This window comes from Metopolophium dirhodum, chromosome 3 (genome assembly GCF_019925205.1).
Source record: "Metopolophium dirhodum isolate CAU chromosome 3, ASM1992520v1, whole genome shotgun sequence".
Taxonomy (NCBI): domain Eukaryota; kingdom Metazoa; phylum Arthropoda; class Insecta; order Hemiptera; family Aphididae; genus Metopolophium; species Metopolophium dirhodum.
In genome coordinates this window covers 9,204,203-9,226,168 of record NC_083562.1, presented here as the reverse complement: position 1 = coordinate 9,226,168, position 21,966 = coordinate 9,204,203, and the positions used below count along the sequence as shown (strand labels likewise).

Below are 21,966 nucleotides of genomic sequence, written 5' to 3'. Positions count from 1 at the left end.
GTCAAAATATGGAGAAAATGTTTTAGGGAAAATCTCAATATAAATATGTGTTTGAAAATGTCTAGGTTCTAAAGTTATTAATTTTTGAGTTACACCAAAAAAACAAAATCGATTGATGTAACTTTAAAACAAATGACCGTACATGAAATTTTCAATGGTTGTTTATATTTGCATTTTCTATACACGATTTGTTTTGAACTGTTTAGGGACATTTTCAGTTTCCAATTTTATTAGTTTTTTTTTTCTATGAATGTCAATAAAATTTTATTTGTTGGGTAAAAAAGCTTGAAAATGTAATAGAAGGCTCCTAATATATTATTTCAATGACAGATAAAAAATATTAAAAATCCATGGTCACAATTTTATTTTATAAGCATTTAAAGTTCAAATATTGACAAAATACGTAAAATTCACGAAAATGTGCAAATTATAATATTAAGTTAGAAATTCATAAAAATGTTTTTATTTAAATCTAAGATTTGAAAATGTAATACAAGATTCCTCTTAAGTTTGTCTACCTTTATCAAAAAAAAAAATGTCTACAAGAAAGTCAAATTAAATTTTTATGAGCGGTTGAAATTCATATTTTTACAACATTTGATATTCACTCGATTTCTGTTGCAATTCAAAAACGAATAACCGTAGGCTCTGTAAATGTACCACATGTTCATTTTATCAATTCCTATACTTGATAACATTTTCAAAATATTTTGACTTGTTTTGAGCTATTTACAGAAAATTTCAAATTTCAAATTTTTTATTTTTTTTTTCTATAAATTATAATAAAATAAAATTTATTGGGTAATAAAGCGTAAAAATTTAATAAACACTAAGACTATCAGTAAAGCTGCTGATATCGAAAATCGGAGCACTTTTACTATCCAAAATGTGGCTTACTAAACAGAAAAAAAAACACACATCATTGTAATATCAATAATTTTGTTCCAACCGCTCAAAATCTAATATATTATTAATTAATCTTCCTACGTCTTAAATAAGCAAATGTGTCAATTGAAATTAAAATATAAATATAAATTTTAGTTAGTCAGCATTTTTTTTCTATAAATATTACAGCTAAGTTAGTGCCTTTTTTGGGACAGAGCTTCAAAGATAATTATTTTCATAATTTTAATCATATTAACTCGTTTAAAATGTGATATATTTATTTGACGACTGACGTCAATTAATATAAGTAGAAAAAATTACAACAATTGAATGTATAATAAAAATATATAAATGATAATTTCTTTTGTGCTTATTAACTTGTTTTTTTTTATTGTATCTTTAAAAGCGGGGCCTGTTCAACTGGCGAAAGCCCCGCTCGCCCTGCCCTATGGACGGCGTACTGTACTAACTATTTAACACTGCTATCATGCTGTATAGGTTATATAAATTAGTACCTATGCTAGATAATATTATGTACAAAATGTTGATAAAAAATGAAATAGCGGGACCTTAATAAATAATAATTAACGCACTTATAAGCATTACCTATACGCATAGACACTAGACAGACTATATATACACTCTGTGCTGATACCTTTTATTTTAGGTTCCTACTATGTATAATATTAGTCTACATCACTACATCGTCACTTAGTATAAATTATTACTATAAAACTATTAATATCGTTACGTAACAAACAAATAATTAAAATCATGTCTTATCTTGAACATTATGTGTAAATGATTTTATTTTACTATAGTTATACGGGCTTAGCCCTTTTTGACATTAACATTACATATTTGTGATAACACAATGTGACAATTTGTTACAAAAGAAAAGAAAAAAAAATTAAATCTATACAACTATACATTAATATAGAATACATTTATCCGATTACAGTAACTTATATTTGAGGATGTCATATAATAACATACGTTAAGTTTCAAGTACCCGGGAATAATAGATAATCTACTTTTAAATTACAACAAATCGGTATTCTTCGTTAAAATATCTTACTTTGGACAAATTTTAACTTCATATCTCTAAAAAAAATTGTGTTAATGTATATTTTTACATTTTTTGGTTACAGTTTCAAGTTTTTAAGCCCAGCAAAATTTTTTATCGACATTTATAGAAATAAAAATAAAATAATTTCAAGTTTCTATAAATTGTTCAAAATATTTATAAATTATGCGATGTGTAAATGATAATGTAAACATTTTATGAACATTTTAAATATCTAGTTATTCGTTTGTCACAAAAAAAAAATCGATTTTGTTGAAAATTAATTTTGTGTATAAATTCCCGTTATTTAAGTTTTCTTTTAAATTGCAATAGTTTGAAGTTTGTTATATAAACAATAAACATAATAAAATAAAAATAATAAAAAATAATTATCAAATATTTTATGCATCTAATAATTAATTAAATATAATTTAAACGCCCTAAATTCATATAAATACAACCTAATTGACAATTTTTTTTTTTAGTATTTTAACTATTTTTATATATTGTATTCTTTATATACAATCACAGTAGCTTTTATCTTTTGTAATTTCATTTTCATTATTTTTAATGATGTCAAAATATAAACTGGTAATTGTATTTACACTAATTTAGTTATTAGTTTTAACTGTATACTGACACATTTAGTTATAATAAAAGTTAAAGCAATCACACAAACTGTATGAATTTAAATATTAACATATTATTGTGAATGATTGGTAGACATTGGCTATTGATTAAATTTTAATAGAAAATCTAATACCTATAGATTATAATAATTTATAACTATTAAACTCAAATTAACATAATTACAAAAAATTGTTGTTAGGTTTAATGTTAATAGGCTCCTGTAAACCCTATTAGTTTTTCATCAAAACAACCTTAGCGACTGACAAAAATTACAGTCTACTACTTCTAGTGGTTCGATTTAAAAAATGTAAAGATGTTTTAATTGGTCAACAAGTTTACTTTGCATCAGTCGGAGCATAATTTTTATATTTTAGATATTTTTTAATATATTCAATATTAAAAATTTATAAATTTATAAAATGTAAAATATTTCTTCTCGTCAAGAATTTTCAAAAGTTGAAAAGTGCTCCGAACGATGCAAAGTAAACTTGTTTACCAACACAAATATCTTTACATTTTCTAAATCGAACCACTAATCGTACCTTAATTTTTATCAGTACGACGGCTATTTCACATCCATAAATTGGTTTTCTAGACTTTAAATGACTTGTGCATGTGCGTGCGTACGACCATAACAATGAATTGTAAATTATTGATGTGGATCGCGAGTGATGGTAGGGGAGTACACATTAATGATCATTTACTACACACACAAAGACGATCAGTAATCGCAGGAACGAAATAATTGCCTAAACATAACTTCTTAAAAATGACACATTTGCAGGTACCTATTTACAAGGCTGGGCATTAACGAGTTAAAAAGTTAAAGTTAAGTTAAAAAGTTAATTTTATTTTAACTTTTTAAATTACTAAAAGTTTCTTTTTTAATTAACATGAAATCAACGAATTATTATTTCATTTTAAGAAGTAAGTTAAGTTAATTTATTTTGTTTTTAATTTTATTATATTTCACTATTTCAGTTTATTTTGTTTTCATGTCCCAGCTTTGCCTATTTACACTTGTTTAAGAGGTCAATAAAAAGAAAGCGCATTTTTTAATTTATATGGCATTTAATTGGTTTTCATTGATTTGTGTGTACACTTAATAAAAAATAAATAAATATTTCACATATAATGATTAAAAATATAATAAATGAATAATAATTTAACTAATAATAATTTAGAATCTTATAGAAATGTTTACAAATATTACGGATATTACATAGATATTTCTACTACTCAAAAGCATTTTATTTAAAAATCAGATAAAAAAAAAGTACATAATATTTTTGTTTAAAGTCGTTTTATATAATTAAATGTCCGTTACAAATCATGACGTGTTTCTAATAGTTCTACCACTTACAATGTACTACTATTTAAGTCTAAAGACAAATGAATACAATCAAACATTTTTAATCATAATTATATAAAGGTGTGGCAACACTAGATATGGTAGGCAAATGAGTAATAATAGGTAATAAAAAAAGGTACTTACAGAACTAACAGATTATGAGATGAATAGTTAATTTAAAATATAAACTTAAAATATTGTAATCCTTACATATATTAAGACTTAGATCATTTTTATGAAATAGAAAGCACCAATGAGTATTGGTAGTACTCCAACGACAAGTGTATCTGATCCACTAGGAATAGTCTTGCAATCTTCAGGTTGCAATTCAACAGGAATTTGTTTACATACCGCATTCATGAAAGGTACTGTTGATGCGAAGTCTTCAGTAGAATTCTTGTTCATTAAATAAACCACATTAGAGACAATAGTAGAAATTGTAATAACTGTATATAATTGTTATAAATTTAAATTTACCTTGTTGATTATAACTTTGGGTACAGATATCACATGAGCAGCAGAAGACTTCTTCATATATTCTTGCAACCATGGATTAGATTCTGTATTATTGGCGCAATTAATAATATCAGTAATGACAGCACTATCAATGTTACTGTTTTTTCCACACTATAACATTTTTTAAATAGTTGAGTTAATATCTAATAAGTAATACAGTTAAACAAATTGGTTTCATTTTTTCAAATATACAAATATTTCGATGAGAGAGAACACAGAACAATATTACTTAGTTAAACTATAACTTTTTTAGTACTGCTTAAAAAATTTGATACAAAAAAACATGTACACATTATTAAGCGGTTTTGATATAGATATCAGATATTAAATAAATATTAGTACTAATGAGTTTGCACTTAGCAGTGTTAACTGCATTTTTTAAAAAAACGATGTATTTTAAAATAGGTGGGTAATTACTATTGAAATTTTAAACTATGTTCTTAGAAATAAAATACAATTTTAAACTACTTAAAATAAAGAATAATAAAATTATGAATCATTAAAAACCAATTATTTAATTATATAAATGCATATACCACGTCGATTGGTACAATTTTTTTTGAATTATTGAATCCTTCAGTCAGAGAACAATTCACAAACTTGATTAGCTGTTCGCTGTCTTTGATTTTATGAATACCACAAGCATGTACTTTATCAGCATCACACTCTCCACTACGCCTACATGTTAAATTTAAAGAGTTGTCAGTGTTAGTGGAGATCTGGAAACAATAACAATAATATTGTATTATATAAACAACAATTAGATTAATACAGCAGTCCGTGGCACTATAAAAGAGAATATAAATTAATAAACTAGTTACTGATTTTTTTTTAACTTACATTTCCTTGAGCAAAAGGAATAAATGTCACATTGATAAACTTGCTTAGTTTATTAAATGTAGGTAGTAACTGGTTTGAGACAAACTGAACACTGTCCCCGCATAACGCTTCATAGTATACTTCTATTTCCACAATATGTTTCTGCAATAAAAATTTAAGTAAATTATATTATAATAAAATAACAAAATAAAAAATAATAATACGTATACAACAATCAATAGATGTTTAATGTTGCCTATAACTTTGTCATCTAATCAAACATTGTTAATTATTAGGTGTAGCCTAAAACTAGCGGTTAAACAAACTGAATTTAATTTATCACAATTGTGTTTTGGGTTAATGTATGTATAGTTTGGTACATAATAAAAAAAATAATGAATAATAATTACTGCTTAATACAATATTAATATTATTAACTTTTCGTTATATTTGCAAATGCCACCTATAGCATATACTTAGACTTTCTTCGTATATTTCTCCTAACAAAAAAAAAGATTGATAATATCCGTTGCCTCGATTAAACTATAAAATAATACTTGTTTAATTGTTACAAGTTATAAGTTTTAACATTATAATAAATTATATTTTCTTTATCCCCAAAACTTTAATGTTACATCATACATTCAATAATAATTCAAGCAGTAGCTATGATGGGATTTTTAATTTATTAAAAAATATTAAAATATTGTACGTGTTGTTACTGGTTAAAATTTCCAACACGAATACGCGCGGCTTTATTTTAAAACAATGATCATCGTAAACAAGTGCGCCAAATGCGTGTCTATTGTGCACCAGAAAACAAATTAACTCTGTCGGTATTTAACACGAAAACATGGTAATTACCCGCGGTAATATTAAGAACACAATATAAAAACATAATACGGTTAGATATTATATAAATATATTTTTTACTCTATTTTGTTTTGTTTTTATTGTTTATTTAGTATTATAAAATATGAATTAAGATAGGAACAATCGGATGACGGAACTCTCTTACAAAAAATATAATTCTGTAATATTATAACATTCGGCCAATTGTATTCGAATCAAATCATTTTTTTATATATATAATATATATATATATTATAACATCAACAAATTACAAATATGGAATATAAACCACGTTTCTTGATGTTCTAACACTTATTTACCGACATAGTGATGACGATGTATCGTATTACATCTAGACTATAATAATAATTATCCTCTATTCATTTCAATTTTGCTGCTTTGCAACTTTAAACAGTAAATAGGTACCTACACAAAACGTTACGGGTGGAATGTTGTAGCTAAAAAACTGTGTGTCGTATGTGTAGGAAGGTTGATTATATAGGTACCTATTTATGTATAGGTATATTTATATACTACCTACATTAAAATGTATAGAGGAGTTATCGGATAATAAAGGTTTTGTTCAATTAATACGATTACAATCCAATCTTCACTCGATTACACCATTATTTACTCCCAGTCTATTGAGCTCGAAAATCGTAGAATTATTTTTGGAATAGCATATTTTTCATTGTTCCATATCACAATGAAAAAAAGTTCAATGTACTGGACTGTTCAAACATATGAGTCCAATACAAAATTATGGCATGGCAGTAGCATTTATCTTGTAGGTAAATCATATTTCAAATAACCATTTATTGTTTCGTGATAATTTTATATCTTACACATTTTTATAACACAATTAGTATAATGACTAAGCTTAAAAATATTTATTTCTTAATATTAATTTAATTTATAAAATGTACAATGCAACGAGTTCATTAAAGTAGGTGAAAAGTTTACTTGTAATTGATTATTTTAATAAATAATGGTTATAGTTTGTTATATGTCACCAATTCTATTAATAAAAGTTTTTATTTTAATGACCTAGTTTAATGAAATTTGTTTAAAAAAGTGTATAATAAATTATACTTTGCACGAATCGGTGTCGGTCGTTTGTCGCACCTATAATAACACAGGTTAGGTTAGTTAACCTATACGGGTAGTTTTGCGCGACATACACGTTTATATGCTTAAGGAGTTATCGCCCTTCACCGGTAGCGGTTTTGATACGTCTTTTAGGGGGAAGGGGAGGGGGAATCCTATTGGTCTAAAAATGCTACCTTTAAATATTTACCCACTTAGGCCTATACTGTATTATCAACAACATCACAGGACGTCAATCAATCAGTTTGACCACTGACCGCTTGTGATAGCACAACTTGTAAGACTATCAAGAAATTATTAATTATAGGTAGTTTATGATGTTTAGGTGACATGGCCCCTATTCCCCTCCATAAATGCCGCACTTCATGCGTAATGGAACACCTTTACAAATAGAGGGAAACGCGTTTTACTTGTCTATAATAAAATTAAACATTGGTACATTTATTTGAAAATACAAGGTTTGACGAGATCAAGGGCAGGGCCGATGCTGTATCATACATGGACACACACCCAGGATCTTGCGCTGAAGGGGCCTCGTGCAGTCACGATATTTATGTTTGCAATGAGTGATAAAATATGTCTGGATATTATATTATACTGTGTCTGTTAATAATAACAAAAAATATACAAGTTTATATAATATTTTTTACATACGATTTATTACTTATTAGTTATTATAATATAAGATAAACAATACTAGTAGATGTGTTTACGTGTTGTACATTATTATACTGTTTAGCCTAGCACCAGCGAAAATCAAGTGCAGTTGGTACTATGCAATGCATACCTATAACAAATTACATTCTTCAATTTTCTTGACATTTTCTCAATGCGAAGGTAAAACTGGATAACCACGAGTCGAAAATGTTTAAATAAATGTCACCAAGTGTGGTTTTAATCGGTGGCCAACACCCGCTGGGTGTCTGGAGTATCCCGTAGGGTTTTGTAATTTTGTACAACTACAGATGTAGTATAACATATTAAATATATTTGACAATTTTTATTTTTTTCGGGGCGTCGTAAATGCTTTTATTAGCCACCACGCTATCTTAGATTGAATCTTCGGTCAAGGAATTCACTAGGTTGGATTTAATGGTTGGGCATAATGTGCCTAAAACTATCTTTGTATTATCCTATATACTATATTATAAGAACCTACCTACATATAATAACGCAAATATCGGTCATCTTAATATTAAGTATATCCTATATTACAAGACGTGATGGTATCACGATGAATCGAAATAACAATAATACCTGCAAGTATAATAAAACAACGACAATATTATACGATTTGATACGATTGGCATCCCGTCTAATGTATAGGTAGGGCATAATTCCAGGATATAATATAGGCACACACGATTTAACTGACGATAATAGTAAGTGGCGTGGATAAAAGACATCGGTGGGCCAGACGCGCTTTTGGAATTCCCATACCCGACGTACTATACGACTACCCCTCCCATCTACAACACCCCGCTCGACAGTCTACCCGCGCGGAGAGACCTTATACATACATATAATATTATACATATGTTGTATATGCACGCAGCTCTCGTTTTGTTCGTTTACCTCTGTATAGAAATTCAATAGGGTGAACGTAGTTACGCGCGACAGGAGAGGGGCGTGGGGTGATGAAGGGTAGAATGGTCCACGGCGGGCGATGATGGACGGAAGTGGGTGGGTGGGTGGGTCGGTCTCGGTTAAGTTTTTTCCCCCTCACACCGCATACATATAATCGGCCGCACGCCCCGTAGACCTGTCTGCGGGGCTGCACAGACTGGTCGGTGGGTAATATGTATATAGGTATATTTATTATATATATTATAGTGGAGCGGAGGGCCCGCACGCCGTCTGGACCATTTTATTATTCGCGTGCGAAATCTCTCTCCGTCTCTCTACACATTACAACCCATTCCGGTCCACTCCACTTCAACCCCTTCTCGCTCAACACACAAACCCAGTTACCCCCTCCTCACACCGCCGTATTGTCACGGCGGCTCGACTCTGGCACACCCCCTTTCCCGTGGCTAGTAACGAGAACCCCGTGGCCCTTTATACGAAACAGACTCGAATTCGAAACAAGCTACTCCGTTACCGCCACAACGTTGAACGTATACAAACACAACATTTTGAAATAACGTATATTATAATGTGACAAAGAAAACGTAATTCTTTACAACTCACTCTCATATTTCCGTTAGAAATAAAAACGATCTCCAAGTATATAATAATATATTATTATAATGTTTTACAAGTACATTTTTATTTTACAAATGCAATGAAGAAATATTATATACTTTATACGTATTTAATTTATAATAATATATTCATAGCGATTATTTAACTAATCCAAAAATATTCAATTATTATACGAGCATATTAAAAATATTTATTTCCTTAATAAACTACCTGCATATTTAAAAACTGTTATGTATGAGCATTTGAGGATTTATAAAAATGTAATATGTTATTATGTTAAACGTTCATTAAATTCTTATTTAACATTCACGCAACACAACACGGCATATAAGATTACAATAATATAATTTATTTAAATTAAAATATAACTAGGTACTTATTATTATTTTGTTATTGTTAAATTTTCAATTTAAATTAAACTATTATAATTTATAGGTGTGTAAAATAGGTTTTACAAATGGAAACTTTACAGTAAAATATTGATGTACTGTTATGGCATGTCGAACTAAAAAAGTAAACACGTTGATTTTGCATGGACACATTACTGAGTAAATATTGTCTGTCAATTGTAATTTTTATCATAACTACGCGCAAGTGTTTCTACGATAATACGATATGTTAGCAGCCGCTGGTCGTATAAATACTATATGAATAACTACAATTATTACTATACAATTTTCAATAGGTAATCGTAATACGTAATATTAACAACCCATGAAATAATGAAAACGTATTAAACAAGTATTCAAGTTAAAACATTATCATCTATACTAGATATTACACAAAATTACAATGGTGATGTGACGCGATAGCGATTGCTCCGGCAATGCAACAATAAAAAAAAAAACAATATTATATTAATAAAATAATAATGGTTTTCTTTATCCAACAGAAAACAGTAAAAACTACTAGTAGTAATTAAACTATTTATCGTACAGAATATTATATTAAAGAATAAAAAAAGGTGGCTAAGTGGATGTCACTCTGCTGTACAGTAGGTTACAAGTGGGTCACTGTAATGGATGGTTGAATTCAATGATATAATATCATTGTATAAGAAAAACGATTATGAGCGAAAACGGTCAGTCAGCCTATGATATTACCAATAGTATATTATTTGATGATATTATTGTGAATAAAGTAATTTATATAAAACCTATTTACGTGGAGCCTTGTTTTAAATTTTCAATCCTATTAGCTATAAAAGTTGAACATTTTATAAATTATTAACTACAAAATAATTATTAAATTTAAATTTGATAATTTTTTACAAAATTTGAACTTTAAATGCTTATCAAAAAAAATTGTGTCCATGTATTTTTAATATTTTTCAACTTTGTAACAATATATCAGGAGCTATGCATTACATTTTTACGCTTTATTACCCAACAAATACAATTTTATATAATTTATAGAAAAAAAACTAAAAAAATTGAAATTTTAAATTGTTCGTAAATAGTTCAAAAAGAGTCAAATTATTTTCAAAATATTATCGTGTATAGAAAATGCAAATATAAACATACAGTGAAATTTTCAAGTATCTACATTCTACAGTTATTCGTTTTTTAATTACAACAAAATCTTAATTACATGAGAAATCGAGTGAATATCAAATGTTGTAAAAATATGAATTTCAAACACTCATAAAAATTTAATTTGATTTTCTTGCAGACATTTTTTTTTTTGATAAAGGTAGACAAACTTATAAGGAATCTTGTATTACATTTTCAAATCTTAGATTTAAAAAGAAAATTTTTTATGAATTTCTAACTCATAATAATTTGCAAATTTTTGTCATTTTTACGTATTTTGTTAATATTTGAACTTTAGATGTTTATAAAAAAAATTGTGGCGACGGATTTTAATTTTTTTTTATCTGCCTTTGAAACAATATACTAGGAGCCTTCTATTAAATTTTTAAGTTTTTTTAACCAACAAATAAAATTTTATTGATATCTATAGAAATAAAAACTAAAAAAAATGAAAACTGAAAATGTCCGTAAATATCTCAAAATATTTGGAAAATGTTATGGTGTATAGAAAGTGCGGCGCTTTTGAAAACTACTAGAAAATTTTACTTTTGTCCCCCCCCCCCCCCCAAAGTACCAACTAGATTCACTTTCCTGTCAGAAAAGATACTGTTGAAGAAAATCCAAGCACTTTTACTGTCCTAAAATGTGATGACAAACACAAAAATTTTTTTTTAAAAAAACACATTATTGTAAAATCAATACATCCATCGTTTGTATAATTTTATGTAATATGTACCCAACCACGTTTTAACTTGAAAAAATAAATATTCTTTTAGTTATTACTATTTTCAGTTTATAAGAATCTCTGTATGTCAATAAATACAGTTTTTGCAAGAACGATTTTAACATAATATCATAATAACTAATCTTTACAAACTGCAATTGTATAAAATTACTACTAAATAAATATATAATATTTGTAAATTATTAACGTTCTCTTAATACCATTTCAGCTCATATTTTAAAAAAATTTCATAATATTAGGAAGGAAACAAACAAAATTTAATTGTCAAACAAATAAATCTACATTTGATGTTTTAGTGCACGAAGCGATTTCTGTTATCCTGTAATGATGGGTTCGTTGTAACAAATAAAAAAAAACCTTAACTCTTATCTTCTACCATATGGTAGTATATTTGTGACAGTGGTTATTTTGACTGGCATATTATGTATCACAAAAACTCTTTACAGTCACTAGAACCGTATGGAGATAATCATGACAAATATTACAGTGTCAGAAGTCAGTTTTAAATAATAACTATAAAAAAAAATCAATGGGATACTTTAAAACAGTATTAAGAATTATGATTCAAGGAATAATAAAAATAATAACATAGACTATATTTTAATAGGTTACCATTATAATATACACTATTACAGCCCATATAATATAATATTATGACATAATCATAAATTATAACTTTTTTTATATCGTTTTCAAATGTAAATTATCTAAGATGACAGAGAAATCGTACGTCCATTTGGGTCATGATGAGAATTACAATACACATATATCTACCCGTGAAGTTGTGCATGTGTACTTATGTCTCGAATGATCAAATTAGCCGTTATATTATATTGAAGAGTGAATGGTGGATTATAGGGAATCCTGGTCAAAGGGATAATATGTTCAAAGAAACATTGGCATCATGAATAATAATAGGTAGGCGTGGATAAAAATGAAAATAATATGCGAACTTCTAGGTTTAAATGAAAACAAGAAGGATAATTTTCAATCAAATTCTTTCTTATACCTACATAAGTACCATGCGAGAAATTATGGTTTGGTATTCATTTGTGAAAGTGTATTTTCGATATATTTAGGTTGCTGTGGGAGGAACCTTGTATTCAATTTAAACTTTTTGACCGAAAATAATATTTTTTGTCATTATTTATAGAAAAAAAAATTCAAAAATGTAAATTTCTAGAAGTAGCTTAACATATTTATAAAACAAAGTCATGTCCATAAAATGCTAATATAAATATAATAATAATTTAAATTCTCTGCAATCTACAGTTCTTCATTTTAAAATCATAACAAAAAACAAAACCTATATTGCCAAAAACTGGTTTTGCGTAAATATTTCTGTCTTGTCTTTTATAGTTTATCCTGATTATTTTGAAAAATACTGGGTGCCTATTTTAAACCTATCGACATAGATTATATTTTTTACCAGAGACCGCTCTCAAAATTAAAAATATTTTATAGAAGTATTTTTCTACTCCCTTAGGCTGGAGGTTCAAATAGCGTTTGAGATTTTAGGGCCTACTTTAATAAGATTGAAAAAACCAAACCCACCCTCCCCTCCCTCCCTATTTGCGCCTATGCCAAAATGTGATGAGAGACACAAACAAATAGATATATATATAATATATATATATATGATATAAAAGAAAAAAACACATCACTGTAAAACCAATCAATGCAATTGGCGCTCAGAATCCAAAATTAGAAAATAATAATAATATATAAGCTTAGGATAATCAGTTGAATATCATATTGTTAACGTGAAAAACATTAAATCTTTTTACTTTGAAGTACCTATCTGTAAACGTATAGAACTAAAATATAAGTAGGTAATATAGTATATCGTAGTAAACTGAATATTATGCAAAACCCCTTACGCCACAAGAACGTAATAACGTGTTTCTTGTAGATTATATTACTTTGTAGGTAAACCAAATATCAATGGGTACCTACCAACAGGTAGAAAATCTTTTATATCTTCGGAGTACATTGACTTAAACGGTTTTTAACATATTCATAAGTAGCAATGTGCGTGTGTTTCTCATTAAATAGAAATAGTTTAAAAAAAACAATGTATTCAAAAACATGTACAATGGTGTTAATTACATAGGGAAAACAGAGGATTCCGATGTGATGGGAACATTCCAGCTGACTTGTAACAACTAACAGTCTAATTCTGTTTATACACGTGCATTTAAACAGTACCGTATTTTCGAGACATTTGAGAGCTTAAGGAATGGTATCAAACTATTTCATAGAAAATTTTATCCAGCCTGTACCCTGTAGGTTCATAAGTGTAAATATAATATAATACACTGTAGGCGATAAAATATGACTATATATCAGTTCAATAATGATAAATAATATGTTTGTACAATATACGGTCTCTTGAACAATTTTATCTCAAATATAACGTCAGTAAATTATAAGCTGCTATAATATAATTGATTAGTAACCAGAAACAGATTTATGGCATACCACATCTATTATAATCTTTCTCCCGGAGTCAAAAACAAAACAAGGCTGATAATATAAATATAAATGTATACATTTATATGTACATTATACAATTAAAAGAACCTCAAGAACTTGTGAAATTGTACAATTATTTTTCACAATGATAATTAGATGGGTGGTATACATAATAATAATAAGTAAAATGACAACAAATAACAATCTAGGTTTCTCATTAGACTTAGTATAGGTACTTATTATTTTATGGTTTTTAATAGTCTAAATTAATACCTTGAGAAAAAAATTACCAATTCAATTATTATAGGTTTTGAAAAACTAAAAGTATTAAAATACTATATTATGTAATGAAACTTGCACTTGAACACAATAAATGAATATATATAAAAATGATACCACATCTTTTCTTTTCGAGAGTTCTGCGTGTATTCGAGAGATATAACCTTGGGGGAGACCAACGTAATTACTCTATCTGCCCGGTGCGTTGTGCCCCGCCGATCGTCGTCAATATATTATTATTATTATTATTATTATACTGTCGGTGCAAGCCGCGTTCAGGTTTTACGATCGAAAACTGGCCGGGGCACAGTCTCATCGCAGGTGAACCTGAGGCAATTTGACATGTTATGCTATTCCTTTCCTCCTTACAGGGATTTACAATTTTTTTGTAAACAAAATTGAAAATATCCCAAAGGAGTAATATGCGTTTTCACTTCAATGGTTAATAATATTATGCCCAGTCTGTCTGCCTGTGAAGAGTGTCTACGAAGATAAATTGAATTAAGATGATTTATAATAAAGACCAGAGTCTAGTAGTAGTTAATAATATTTAAATTCAAGTTAATATGTATGTATTAATAAATAATAATTAATATCTATGTTCTCTAATCTAGACTATTTCAATATATTTTGTAACATTCAAATGCATATCCGAATAAAATATTTTAATTTCAACTATGTAACAAAATAATTTTAATCTCGTAATCTCGTCAGTGATATCAATATTCAATGCACTAATATCAAGAAATACAACTTTGACATTCATATCATAAGGGAACTAATTTTTTTTTTATTAATATTCTAGTTTCAATTTAATCTAAATTCAAAAAATAAATAACTAATATAACTGTTAACTATTATCATTTATGTAAGTATAATAATAAAGTGTAAAATATTTTTTTATTTAAGCTATATTTGTCACATATATTGAACCATAAGATTAATTAATAGATAATATTATATACAATAATGGTAAGAAGTACAGAGTGAAGATACCTCTTCGTAGAACTACTTCGTCGTGAAATATAAAAATACTTAAATGTATTAATGTAATAAATTCTTCTATTTGTAATAAACTTTAAAAATAATGATTTGTTTTGAACTTTTTTAATAAAATATAACCTTGACCAAGAAAGGTACTACAAGTAACGATGTTTAAGGAGATTATTTTGCATAAACAAGTGTGTCAAAAATTGACAAGTATTGGGTAACAAAACTTATGAAACGAATTGCGTGGTAGTTTTTTCGGAAATAACGATGGTCAGTTACGACACGTGCTTGTTCGCCAAATTATTTCTAAGATTGTTTACCAATCTACTTTAAAACTGTATGACAGTATGACCTTATATTATGAAAATGCTATTAAAGTTAAAAAAGTATGTTTACTATACACGTACCCATATAATATATATTATATTTAGGTAGAAGTATATTGTATATAATATATAATATACACATGCCCATTCATTGTCTGCATGTATGTCTTTTGTACGGAGTTTCAAATGTCATCACAAAAGTTGACAGGTGACAAAAGATATCGATTACGTTGATGGTATTGTACTAATGTGTATGAAATTATTAAAAATGTATTTCCATTTGTAAAATTTAAATTGTAAATGTATTTATTAGGCAATTGGGTCAAATGTTGAAACGTATATAAATTCTGATCTATTTGGGAAACATAATAATATTGACTAAATTAATTAAGTTAATATATAATTAATATGAGGAAAATAAATTTCAGAATATTCGCGTATAAAAGAAACCACTAGAAAAATCAAGCTACATTTTATCTAGACCAAAAATTTGGGTTTTGAAGTACAAAAAAAATATGTAATATGCTGTTTAATAGGAAAAAAGTCATAGTGGAGAAAATAACAAATTATGATTTTTTACCCGAGTTTTAGCTTTAATATAGATATAGAGACAATATACCTAATATGTATTGAATACGTATGTATAACGATTATTTTGCCAAGTATTAATATTATAAGTACCTATGACAACTGCGATGCCATTCTTCAACACCTGTACATTTGCGTTTTATTTTAAATTTAACACCGGCGTACTCATTCTCGTTGTATGCTACAAAATACTGTTGGTTACTATCGTATCGATCAAGTTAATGAATTTTACTCATTACACGAGTGCATATTTTAACACAAGTCAGTAAATATTTTTAAACTGGATTTTTATTGTTGAACAATGTACATTTATTATATTTATAATTTAATAAACATATAACTTGATATTATTATACACAAGTTGAACATTGGTAGCATTAGATTTTAATAATCAAACGGTAACTACTAACTCGTAATATTCTAAAGCAAAATGTTAAATACATTTTATTGTTTAACTAATAACCACTTGTTTAATTTTAGATTGATACATAAATAAAATATATTATAATAATGGCATATAATAAGTACGAGACAGTGCCGGCACTAGGGAGAGGGTGGGCAAGCAGTTCGGTCGCACCGGGCCCCACAAGTTATTTATTTTGAATATCACTTTATTTATTAATAATCATAATAACATTGTCCCAATAGTACACAAATTAAGACCTGTGTGGACGTGTAGTTTTCTTAGGAAACGGATTATTATCGATGAAAATCAAAACAGAAGCAATATTATACATACCTAGCTTACTCAATGTTATTGGCTAGAAATACTCAAACATATTTTATATTCTTAATTTAATTATAAGAAAAATTAATCAGTACCCCCATTGATTATAAATACTACTATAGTATTTATAATCAACGGTACCTTGGAAAATTGTTTATCGTCGACGACGACCAATGACGGTACACAATATTAGCTATAGCCTATAACAGTGGTTTTCAAACTTTTATTACACGGCACACTATGCTCCTCAAAAAATGTTCACTGCACACTGACCTTTTTTCTTTTTGCACTAAATAATTAAATGAACAAAATTGTTTTGAATTATAATTATATACAATTATTTAGAAATATGTACTTGATTGGCTAACAATTGTTTATTAATTATATTTTTATAATTTTATTCTTGGACAATAGTTGAAAATTTTCAGAAGACCACGGCACCCATTTTGAAAACCACTGGGCTATAATATGAATGTGAACGTGGTATAAATCTGCTACAATGTTATTAACATGGTATAAATAGTATAATAATACTATTTTGCTTTCGTCATTTAATTATTAACAAAAATGTATTATAATACTCTTTTGTAATGAACTACGAAAATAATCTTGATACAGCCTACAAAAGGCTACATGGGCAACGCGCATAACTTGCTACGAGACACTCAATGTGTTAATGACAACACAGCTCAATTTATCATTATTATTTTGTTCGATTTCAACAAACATCACTTGGATCAAGTATTTACTATGGTGTATTTGAATTACCAACATAAAATAAATAAACTTACTTTTGGTGTAAATAAGTAATAGTTATATTACTAAAATGTAGTTATGTATACCTAACTGTTAATATTTAATTTTTCTCTACAACAAGTTTAATGTCTATGTGTAACTGAAAACTGTAAAGGTGTATGGTGACTTTCAAAACAATAGGTTTAGACTACCTATTACAAATTCTATAATAATTAATACTTATTGACTAATGACTTAATCATAAAGATTAAGTGTCGCGATAAAAATATTCAGTAACTAATATAGTAATAACTAATATATACAGGCATATAGCATTAGTTATTATGGTGAGGTAGAAATTCTACTACAATATAATATAATGTATAATGTAGTCGAAGTACCTTAAAGTATATTATGTCTTTATTTAACTATGCAATAACGGTAAATTAAAAAAAATTCACTCCAATGTTTTAAGACCTGAAAATGTAATACATTAGGTACAATATAAGCTAAATGTAGAACCAACAATATAATTATCATTTAATTCACCATAAAAATTCCCTCAACATTTATTTTAGAATGCGTAAATCCCTATTCGGTATTTATAAATTATAATATGTTAAATAACCTTTATTATGTATGATGTTTCTAAGACGTAATATACCTACCAATAAGCTACAAGTATAATAATTGGTTTTAAAACTTTGGAAGACAATATTATTTCAGGACTACAAGAAAATAGTTAAATAAAGAACAAAGTACGGTAAAAACAAATATTTTTCGAAGAATACTATTTGCTATTTTTGGCCAGATATATTTAAGAATTTTAAATTTTGTTCGTTATTTAGTAAGTCCAACAGATTTATGAAACAAAATTTTTTTAATCAGTGTAAACAGATGGTTTATAGTTTGTTACCATGTATTTACATTCAGTGAATCATCAACTGAATGAATCTAAATGTTGCTACATAGTAGAGCATAATATTATAAGCTCTGATAATCAAATGAGTATATTATAATAATATATTATTTAATTATTCAAAGATTATTTCAATGTCAATTGTATTAAAGAATTGTTATTATAATTACTGAAAACCAAACCAATACTAAATGTCACTAGAGAATTTAATGACTGAAGATATGAAAAATATATGTTAAAACTATATTATTTTAATTGGTCCAATATGATATGTATATAATTGGTTTTCGTATTTTTAATAATCATATTATTTATTTACAGGACGTATATAAAATAATGTTACAAATAATGACTAAAGCACGCTTGACAATGAATGTGAGATGCATTTATTAATTATATCTCATATTTTATATTTAAATAATTTAACTTAAAATAAAATGATGTCCGTCATAAACTATGGTTTAATTTATTTGAATTAAAGAAACAAAAATAGTTTAGTAATCAGTTTTACAAACAAAATATGGATGCGAAATATAAGTTTACGATAGTATACTCATATATAATGAATATAGTTTTTTGGGGCAAGCATATTAATAAAATAAAATAGTGCTATGAAGAAGAGTAATGAAGAAAGTAATGATTCAAAATTAGTATCTACTATAATAAAAACTAATTGGGTTTAGTGATCAAAAATTGTTTCTATTTCTTTGGATACATTTTCTTTACGCCATGCCAAGGGAAACTACAAATTTTTTTATAAAAAATAACGTTATTAAAAATGACTACTTAGATCGAAGTTTCTATTTATATGTAAAAATGATTTAAAACGATATTAGAAATTGTTTTTGTCGATTAAATCATAATAATGAATACTTCGTTGCAATTTTAGTGTAAAAAACTTAGTCTTTGACCTCCACCTACTTCAGTTAAATAATTTATAATGCAAATAGTAATCGTGGTGTTGTCCGTATAACGTTGAAATAACCGATTCGAAACAATTTGTTAAACCAACAATGGTTTAATATCAATATATGTCAATATTTAAATTATTCTTATAACAAATATAACATAAAATATTAATTTATAAACTAACGTTAGTTCTAGTACATAGGCAAAAAGTTAAATTTTATATTATTGTAATACAGCATACAAGTATACTGTTTATGTACATGTGTCAAATTATATTAACATTAATCACGATTATATAAAAGTATAAAATGTAAAAAATATAAAAAGTATAAAATAGGACTGATTATGAACGTCCAATGACCAAGTTTAAAGCTTACTTAAAACTGTTATAAATGCATTTAATATTTTGCATTTTTTAAAAACATTTAGGTAGATATAGATTAATAATTATTAGTTTTATGAAATGTTTTATAAATTATTAAACGATTGCCTGCATGCTGTTTTTGTTACTTTTAAAAAAATATTCGGTACAGGAATATAGAATATTGTACCTACATTATAAATTATTTACCAAGTTAGTTTACACATATGAGTAAACATATGGTCTAAAACTTAGGTAGGTAATGCAATTTGGAAATAATACAAATATTTACCTATTTATTCAGAAATTCGATCTAGAAACATTTAAGTAGTTGGATATCACAATAAATGAATATAATAATTAAAATAATAGCAATTTTAGACTCGAATTTATGGGCTATAATTAAAATTCAAAATTGTTCATGGTTTTAAATTTGAATAGGTAATTAAAATATTACTAATACAATCAATATTTAATATTATTATCTCCAAAACAGCGTTAAATGGTTTAATATTACATAACCTATCACAGAATTTCGGTTTATTTCTTTTATGAAACCACCATTTGTTTCGCCTGTGTATTATTTCCAGGTGAATTATCGAAATTGAAAACCGGTCCAATTTTCCTGGTTCTCAACTGTTATTCAACAACCTTCGATAATGTTTTACGATATCATTATTATTATTAGTATATTATATTATATCTATATATTATATCTATCCATTGAACGGACAAATATCTTTCCCGCTGAACTCGCGTCCTACAGCACTATAAAAAGACCCGCCGATGTGAACTCAAAGACCAAAGTACAAAATATTAGAAACACCGGCTTCCACTATTTTTAACGAATAATGACTGAATACATTTTTTACACGATGAGTGTAATAATAATAATATACCTACAAGCGACTCTATCGATTATCGATATAGTGATGCATATAGTAATAAAAACGATAGTAATTAATTATAATCTATCCTGATTTGTGTACTTATTTTTTTTTCCAAAATCGTTACGTTTACTTACCGAGACGTTGTTATTTGTCAACGGAGCTGATTCGGTCTTGGCGATGTCTTCTGACGGTGGCAATACACCGACGGGTGCAGGGCTGGCTGCAGGGCTGGCTGCAGGGTTGACGGGCGCAGGGGTGACGGCCGCAGAGAGTCCGGATGCAGAGTTGTTGGGTGCTGGCGGGTTGACAATAGGGGTGCTCACATCTGCAGCCGAAACACATTGCAACGCGAAAGCAAATACAATTGTCAGCAGTACGAACGCATTCCTTGCCCGGCTTTCCATTTTCTTCCAATTAATAACGCAGAACGTCCTGTGCAGTTCAAAATTAATGAACGTGAATTTATTTACCAAACTGTAGGTATAATATAATGTCCGCTGAGAAGAGGAAATCCACTTGAAGGCGAATCGTACGACGACGAAGATGACAACAAATAAGAATGATTTTGGTATCCGCTGTGTTGGTGCGTGCCTCGAAAACCGGCGTCTGGCTGCAAAATGTGAAAGCCGGCCACCGGGCATACGGCATATTATACGGTGGCGGTCGGTGGTGCGCCGCGCTTTTCGGATCGCATCGGCCGGTGGGGGAAACATAGGCCGCCGCCGCCGCGACGGCGCGACGTCTGGTGACCAGAACCGGTACAAACTGCCATCATTCGGGCCCAAAACTGTAAAACGTCTATAGGTAATAGGAAATGGGTACCTACCACCTAATTTCAATTTCAATTTTATACAATCACGTTTCGTTTCTATTCAGATCATAATATTATTAATGATGTAATATTATTGATTTCCCTAAGCTATTACTGAGTGTTTGTCGGTTTTAAAACACCTTCCATATGTATAGAAATATTAATTTTAAATTGCTAAATAATAATTATTACAATAACACCATAACACTATAACAGTATTATCATTAACAGTATTTATAATCAATGGT

At 27.8% G+C, this 21,966-nt stretch overlaps 1 protein-coding gene across 1 annotated transcript; it reads right to left on the bottom strand.

The window, feature by feature from the left end:
• Nucleotides 1–3,632: 3,632 nt before the first annotated feature.
• LOC132941592 (GILT-like protein 1) lies at nucleotides 3,633–21,550 on the bottom strand. The gene is made up of 5 exons (XM_061009712.1): nucleotides 21,042–21,550; nucleotides 5,289–5,429; nucleotides 4,985–5,167; nucleotides 4,410–4,559; nucleotides 3,633–4,328 (listed from the first exon to the last, which is right to left on the bottom strand). Exons 1-5 carry the CDS (start codon nucleotides 21,546–21,548, stop codon nucleotides 4,155–4,157), a joined length of 1,155 nt encoding a protein of 384 aa, XP_060865695.1. The 5' UTR covers nucleotides 21,549–21,550; the 3' UTR covers nucleotides 3,633–4,154.
• Nucleotides 21,551–21,966: the final 416 nt, after the last annotated feature.